The sequence below is a fragment of the Hetaerina americana genome, unplaced genomic scaffold (assembly GCF_022747635.1).
Source record: "Hetaerina americana unplaced genomic scaffold, ioHetAmer1.1.p SCAF_2, whole genome shotgun sequence".
NCBI classification, from domain to species: Eukaryota; Metazoa; Arthropoda; class Insecta; order Odonata; family Calopterygidae; genus Hetaerina; species Hetaerina americana.
The window spans coordinates 19147171-19155796 of NW_027286763.1; the positions used below are offsets into that span (position 1 = coordinate 19147171).

General features: G+C 36.9%; 1 protein-coding gene across 2 annotated transcripts; it reads right to left on the bottom strand.

The window, feature by feature from the left end:
• Positions 1 to 377: 377 nt before the first annotated feature.
• On the bottom strand, positions 378 to 2732 carry LOC139688034 (uroporphyrinogen-III synthase-like). Of its 2 annotated transcripts, none has more exons than XM_071585439.1 (5): positions 2423 to 2732; positions 1274 to 1477; positions 974 to 1131; positions 710 to 805; positions 378 to 614 (listed from the first exon to the last, which is right to left on the bottom strand). In XM_071585439.1, the coding sequence occupies exons 1-5, from the start codon at positions 2595 to 2597 to the stop codon at positions 489 to 491; spliced, it is 759 nt and encodes a 252-aa protein (XP_071441540.1). In that variant the 5' UTR covers positions 2598 to 2732; the 3' UTR covers positions 378 to 488. The 2 variants fall into 2 exon arrangements, with proteins under 2 accessions (XP_071441540.1, XP_071441538.1); XM_071585437.1 differs by having other exon boundaries at positions 974 to 1134.
• Positions 2733 to 8626: the final 5894 nt, after the last annotated feature.

An 8626-nucleotide genomic window follows, 5' to 3' on the forward strand; every position in this document is an offset into this window, starting at 1 on the left:
TTGGCTTATGTCTATAGGTTGAAATTGTACCTGTGTATATATCCCTGGCCCATTTGTAGCAGGCCGATCATAGAGAACGTCTGGAGTAAAAAAAGTACGTCTAATTGATAGGGAAATACAGTATTAGCATCAGAGAGCCAAGAAAAAAATATACTGAGAAGTCATCCCTAATTATACAGGTCAATGGATTCAGAGAAGGGGGAGAAGAGGAGATGGTCATATTTGTGTAGGTTATGAGTTCTTTCCATTAGTTAGGCTATATATATAAAAATGATGCATATTGAGTGTGAATTGATTGAGTGTGAATAGATTGAGAATTGAAATGCATATTTGAGACATACTCTAAAATAAATAATTTAAAATGAAAGGTCTAGAAATAGTAATAGCATGGTAACTTTTCACATTTAATACAGTTTAAGTATTATTTGAAAACTGTCAACAAATTAATAAAATCTTTCTTCTCATATTTTACACAAACATCATATTATTCACATATTTTTTATCTGAATAACAGCTTCTAACAATGAGCAAGGATTTGGCTTCTTAGCTGTGGCCCAAATATGAACACCATGCTCTTGTAAAGCAGCAGCAGTGCTAGGTCCAATGCAGACAAACTATAACAGGAAAATAATATAGTATAAGCAAATGCTAATACTGAAAATAACCAACAAAATAGTTGTAAATAAGTACTAAAACGCAAAAAAATTACTTTAATGTTTTCCAAAGGGGCCATTATAGACTTCATCAATGGTATTGTGTGCTTCACTCCTGAAGGACTAAAGAATATGATGCAATCTGGTATTCTCTGCCAAATAAAATGTTGATTAAAATAAGCAAAAATACATCAAATTAACGAAAAACCTGTTTTTGCAACTATAAATATTTCTTGCCTTAAATTTTAGACTTGCATTGATTTTAGCGATTCACTGGCAATTTTAAGATCTTAATTGAAAACTTAAAATCTTTATTATACCTTTTTGATGGCCGTGCACAAGTTATCTGCCAATGATGGATGCGGGCAGGTTCTATACACAGTTACTTCTTCAACAGATATCCCTTTTTCAGTTAGTGTTTGAGGAAGCACATCAGTCTTTAAGTTCCCACAGGGAAAGAGTAAGGCTTTACTAAAAACTTCTTAAAGGAAATTATAACATTACATATTTCAATGATTCATAAATATCATACATATGCATGCTATTGAATAGACAAATAAAATTACTATTTATAGATTTTATAAATTATATTAGTCCAGCCGGCTAATTCAGGAACTTACTCTTTGCAATTTGATCACCCAACTCTCTAGCAGAGCCACTCTCTTCGCCTTCACTTCTTAAACCAAGTTGATCAACAAGGCAGCGACTAGTTGATTCCCCAACCACAAATATGGAACTGGAATGCCATTCAGGTAGCAATGACTCTTGTTCATGCAAACTCAAGGAAACTGCTTTGACAGCTCGGGGGCTGGTAAAAATTATTCCTAGATGATGCCAAAGAATTTCAAATTAGACAATTTATAGGAATATTCCATTTATAAAATACTGCCATGAGCCTCCATAGTAAAATTAGGGTAAATATAATTCTGAAGTTTACAGTTAAATTTTAAAATATGCAGTAACTGTCAAGCATACATCGCCAGGCATTTCAAGATTCTTTTTAAAAATTGATAAAATACAAAACATTTATTAGAATATTGTCATAAACTTTTGATTAGTAAACGTATTATCTTAGTATGTTCTATTACATTGAACAGTTGCAGAGGCATTATAACTATAACAGTTAATGCCGTTGGGAAGGTATTATAACATTACGTTGTTCGACAAAATGAAAAAGCTCTTTTGCATGGAGGGAAGATTAGATCTTAGCATTACATTCATAATTTTAAAAATTAACCCTTGAGTACAGTTCAAAACACTACATAACATTTTTCAAGAGTCAATCTAAAATTAATATATTTCTCTTTCAGTATTGAATCCTTTCAATGAAATCTTATAACATAAAATCATTCATAATGAAATTATCATATTCCATCATTTGAGAGAACAATAAGCTCTGCATGCTTTTCACCACATTTGCTGTCAGACAAAATCAACAAACGCAAAGAACATCCGAGAAATTTCCCTTAAACTTCTCTAACACTGATTTACTAGGAAACAGTATGAACTTAACTGTAAAGAGCAATGTTCTTAATTCAATTGCGCAAGGTAAAAACCAGTACCAATCAAAGAACTACACGAATCTTTCCATAACACAAAAGAAAATGAGTGTCTTACAGTATACTGTGATCATCAATTGAATATTCATTTGAAATTCTAAGTCATATAAAAGAACACAATAAGAAATCCTTCCTTGGTAGATTTCTTTAATACAACTCACAAGTAATACTATGAAACATAAAATAGCCAAATTAAAATAACTTAAATACCTGAGTAAGAGTCAGGATCATTTAATTTCTTAGTTAGAGTATCTAAATTACAAAATTCAAATTCAATAGGTGGTATAATGATTACGCTAATCCCTGCCTCCTTAAATTTCTGTTCATATATGTCAACATGACCCTCGGTTTCTAAGGCTTTGAAAATTATCACACTTCGAGCCATTACGCCTACCACGTTAGGGAATAGGTGTAACTCGAATAAAGAAACATTTTTTCCATAAATTACACTTTTCGAAAAGTTTCCTTCATTGCAATCATTATTTACAATCGTCCATATTTATCCCACCCCCGAATTCAATCTCAATGTAACGTTATATATACTTCATTTGTTTAAGTAGAAACTTGGAAACCGTAACATATTATATAATGTCTAAGTTTATGAAAGTAGCAAATAATCTTTGCCAGATAAACTGACATTGAGATTAAGAGAAACCATCGATTAAGTCATTCTTTCTCCAAGATTAATTCATTCATGAACTCGATGGGGATTTTGGGTGGTTACATACTGATGATGGTAGCTTTTGAAAATCGTGCGGAAGGATTAACTTCCAACTATTGTATTCATTTATGTGTTTTATTTTTATCGACCTAAGGTCTTTTAGCTGGTCGGTCAATAACTCTGTAATCCCAGTAGTTAGTTTTAATTTTGATGAGTTTTGTCAATTGAAACATAGTATAACTAATTTATGTGAACGTTTTATGTTGTCACAAATTGTTCATATGAAGTTGTTACGATTTAATTCAATGTAGGGAAATGCCTAATGGCTGAGTCAACAGCTAATTGAAAAACTGGGTATTGGTCAACCACAGGACACTACTCAGTGCCCCTAAAGACTTAACTCAAAAGAACCAAATGGCAAAATGTAACATCAATAACCGGCTTTGAGCTCAAACATAGACGTGCTGTGTGAAAGGTACTTCGCTCCCGAGCACATTTTCAGAGAAGAAGTAATTCGAGATTTTGGTGGCAAAGTTGTTATGACAGTGAGTTAATTGTTACAGGTGTATAATATAGTGGGCTATGACTTAGCACAAGCGACTAGGGCGCGCAGATAATTGTTTAGTAATGCATTCACTTGCCCCAACGCTGGCCTGTTTTTGAGGCAGGATTGATGCAAATTCAAAAGTATAAATAAATTCAGTTTTAAAGTTAAAAGTAGTCTACCTATTGTCTGTCTTCTCCCCAAAATTCTGTTTCGCGTGAAAGTATTCGTTTGAACTTATGATCCGTTACCTGCCTACTAAGCGATTTCCTCTTCGTTACAAAACCCACCAGAGCTGAATTAAATCATATATCAAGGCCTTCAATACTTACTACTACCTCTCAATATGCCGTTCTCCCACTCCTTATACCATCTCCGGATTTCTACGAAAAATAAATAATACGCCTAAGAGAAATATTTTAGCTTAAAATAAATTCCCGCATTTAATAAATATCAAAAGCAGGCATTTAATCTGTATATGAAGAATTAAAATGTGGATGGTATGTTTAAGCCCATACCTTTTGTTAAATTATTTCCAGGTTATCTCTTCTCTTAATTAAGAATAACATTGCATAGCATTAGTTTCCTTTTGTATTATATGGTGGTCAAATTACAGAAGCACACAGTATGTAGTAACATAATGTTCTAAATGACAAAAAATAAAGTATGCTTATTAAAAGAAAATACAATTATATCTAAAACAGCTTTCCTTTTATTAAATAATGATACATTTCTTAGCTAAACAAAAACTATCCAAATACATTTAATTGCTATGATATTTGTGATAAATGCATGAATTTCACGTTTTAAAAACCATTCACCTTGACTGAGATCCCAGCACATTGTTTGGGCAAGTGTTGTAACCGGTGAAGCTATCAATGATTTCTGTGATTCTATGGATTTATTGGGGTTTTAAGGACCAAAATGTTATGATGAATGACCGTGCCAGTGTCACAAGACACATCTTTAAGATCTATGAATTCACAATAAATACCTATATTCTTTCTTATTGTTTAAGAAAAGAAGTTTAACTCTACATATTCTGAGGTATAGTGTTGCACAGGGATACACAAATTTATTTTATTTATGAGGACATTATCTTTTGAAATCGTATACGAACAAATCCTGAAGTGTTTCACATTTGTTTCTTTAGATTACTTCATTTCTATAGATTCTCTTTATACAGACACAGCCCATTGTATAATATTATTTTTCTACTTTTGCTTTTGTAAATGTGATAGCAAATGCAAACATATTTCACAGTAGTTGTTGGAGGGGAGATGAACAACAGCTGAGGTCATTTGTGCCATTAGGGGCAGATGGGAAAGAAGGAAAATTGGAGGGAAACCTGATATTGGCATAAGCCGTGCTTAATGAAAGGCGCCAAGGGGTCCACAGCTTAACATCTCATCCAAGAGAGAGTGTACTCACTCAAAGTGCTCTTCAAAAAGGACCTCTAGTAGGGATCAGGGTACCACTGAAAAAGATCGGTTGCCTCCAGGGTTCGAACCTGGGCCCTCTGGGTGGGAAGCCATTATGTTAGCCACCGCACTCTCCCAATTCCCAAATGTGAACATATTTCCCTAAACAAAACATACGAGACTCGATAGGCAAACAGAGGCACAAGAATTATTTCTTATCTAGTGATGAAGATGGTGCATGCTCGATGTGTTGCTCAATAGTAAGTTCTTGGAAGAAAAATTAGCTAAGAAGCTAAGGATATGAAGAAAATGATGTACTCAGTATTGAGCAATCCAGGAAGTCGATGAAAGTGTAAATTATCATTAAAAATTTCACCATTATTATTCTGAAGGAAGATTTTTTAAGGAAATCTACTGGTTAAGGTAGGTTTTTGGATGGACACAACTACCAAACAAACATTTTATTACTCCTGAAAAAAAACACTAAATCCATTATCCTACTCATCAGGTCCCTTTCATCTCTGAGTACTTTCTTCCTCCCTTCATCCAGTCCAACATCCCTATCATGTTCCTTCCCTTTCCTCTTTTGCGCAACATTCTCCCCTCTATCACAGTCTTCAACATCCCACTGCCGGTCAACACCCCCTTCATCCACTTTTCCTGCCTCCATAGAATTTCTCCCAACAAACCCCTCTCTTCGCCCATCATACCAAGTACTTCCTTGTTTGTTTTCTTCTCTGTCCATTTCACCTTCTCCATTCTTCTCCACACCCTCATCTCAAAAGCCTCCAGTCTACGTCTATCCTCCTGCTTCAGTGACCACGTTTCTGCACCGTACATAGCTACGCTCCATATCAAAGTTTTTACGAGTCTTTTCTTAACATCCTTACTCAAAGTCCCTGTCATCAACTCCCTCCTCCTTGTGAAAGCCTCTTTGCCTAGCGCAATTCTTCTCCTTACGTCCCTACTACTTTGACCGTGTTGGTCCAAAACACTACCGAGATACGTAAACTGTTCTACCTGCTCTAGTTTTGCCCTTCTATTCTAATGTTAAGCTTAGCCTTTTTCTTTCTAGAAAATCGCATAACCTTTGTTTAATTAATATTGATCCTCATCCCATACCTGTCGCACTGAATTTTTAATTCACTAAGCAATGCTTGCAGCCCCTTGGCTGACTGACAAACTAAAGCTTGGTCATCAGCAAACCTAACTGATTTTAGGAATTCCCCGCCCACTTTCATTCCTACCTCCAGTTCTTCCCATACCTCTTTCATCATTTCCTCTGCATACAGGTTGAACAGCAACGGTGATACTGGGCAACCCTGCCTTACACCTTTCCTAACCCTGCCCATCCGGACTCCCTGTTTCCCACCTGCACCTGAGCAGTCTGAGACATGTACAGGTTGCGGATTAGCCTCCTTTCCCTCCAATCTATTCCTATTTTCTGCAATATACTCATTAGTTTTTCCCAGTTTACTCTATCAAATGCTTTTTCGAAATCTACGAAACAGGCAAATACCTCCTGGTTGTGTTCTATATTCCTCTCGATTAATAATCTCATTACTGCAATTGCATCACACGTACCTCTCCCCTTCCTGAACCCAAACTGATCATCCCCTAAGTAATCATTTGCCCTACTGTCTATCCTTTTGTTTATGATCCTGAGAACAACTTTAGCTGCGTGGGATATCAAACTTATTGTCCTGTAGTCCTCACATGATGTAGCCTTTACCTTTTTTGGAATAGGAACTAAAACCGAGCTCACAAAGTCTTCCGGCCAGATTCCCTCCTCATAAATACTACGAATTAGCCCATATAGCCTCTTCCTCCCTCATTTTCCTAAACACTTCAGTAGTTCCGCAGGAATGTTATCCACCCCCATGGCCTTATTTAGTTTCATCTACCATAATGCCTTTTCTATCTCATTGTCTAGTATGCCTGGACCTAAGATGTCTTCCTCTACGTCATATTCTTTTTCAATGTCTAACTTTGTTGGTCTAAGTTCTTTACTATACAGTTCTTCTATATACTCCTTCCATCTCTCTTGGATCTTTCCTGCGTCAGCTATTACCTTACGCGCTTTATCTCCAACTGTTAGCATACAGATCTGTAGATCTTCCTTTCTTACTTCCCGATAACGATTTAACTTTGCTGTACAGCGCACCGATTTCACCCTTCCTCCGCTGACTTTCCATATGCTCCCACTGCGTCTTCCACCATGCTTCTTTTGCTTTATTTGTTGCCCGCCTCAATTTATTGTTTAATTCTTTGTACTTCATTTTGCCTAACTCTGTATTTAAATTCTTCCATTTCCGCCGCTCATCCATCTTTGTAATCATCTCATCCATGATCCGTGGTTTCCTAGTCCTTTTAGCGTTAACGGTTCCAATGGTCTTTTGCGGCTTTAGACAGCCCTTTCTTGAAACTTTCCCATTTTTCTTCAATAGTACTTAGCTCTTTACCATCCTCCATGATTTCCTCTACCGCCTGTTCGAATTCCTTCCTTTTCAACCCATTTAATGCTTCTACATTCCATTTTCTTACTCGCCGCCCCCGCCTTATCTTTTTGAAACGGACGCTACATTTCATAACCACTAAATTGTGGTCAGAGTCCGCATCCGCTCCCGGGAAGCTGTGTGAATTTATCACACTGTTCCTGTGTCTAACCAGGATATAATCTAGGAGATACCTTTCTGAGTCACCTGGCATTTTCCATATATACCTGCGTCTTTTGTGGTGTCTAAACCAAGTGTTGGTGATGACTAACCCCTGTCTCCTGCAGAATTCAACTGCTTTCTCCCCGCAGTCGTTCCTTGTGCCTAAACCGTAGTCCCCCACCTCATCACCATCTCTTCCCTCACATAACGTTGCATTCCAATCCCCCATCACTATCAAAGGTTTCCCTGCAGGAACACACACGATTATGTCCTTTAGCTGATCGTATATCCTATCGACCTCTACTTCTTTATGGTTGCTCGGTGGCATGCATACCTGAATAATAACCAAGTTCATCGGTTCTACCTTTATCTCTATTAGTAAAAATCTATACGTTACCTGCTCTATGTCAACTACACTTCTTCCTACCTCTTTATGTAATACTATGGCAACCCCTCGTTGGTTCTTGTCCTTGCCGCTGTATATTATTCTATAATTATCACTCCAGTAATCCCCACTATCCTTCCATCTCACCTCGCATAGACCTAAAATATTGATATTTCCCTAATAAATGAAAAAGAAACACTTTGTTCCAATCCACCACTTTAAAGTGGTGGATTACGTTAGTGTTGGACACTTTAACGTGACACCATCACTCACTGGCCACCCCACTGGGGTCGGACGCCATTGCAGCCGCTTCACTGAGGAACAGATGCTGCGTGGACTACCTTTCGTCTGGCTCCTAACCTTCAACCTATCTGGCATGGGTGACCCCACCAGGAGCAATTATTATTACTCCCACCAGCACAGCTCTAGGGGTCATCGGAATGCACAAGCCCTTCCACCACGTCAAGGTTGTAGTCCGGGGAGGGCTGAAGGAAGATATCATAAAGAATTGATATGAATGTGTGAACTAATACAATTATTTGGCACAGGTATATAAATATGCACAACTTGTAATAGCCGATAATCTTAAATAGATGGAAGGTATGTTTCCATAATCAAGACCAATGTACTCTAAGATTCAAGTACATGTATGAACCTCAAATGAGCCGATAAAATGCTGCATTTGAGTAAATTTATCCTTCAGTAACAAATCCTTTTTTGCTAAACCTTGAAAATGCTGTCCTTGT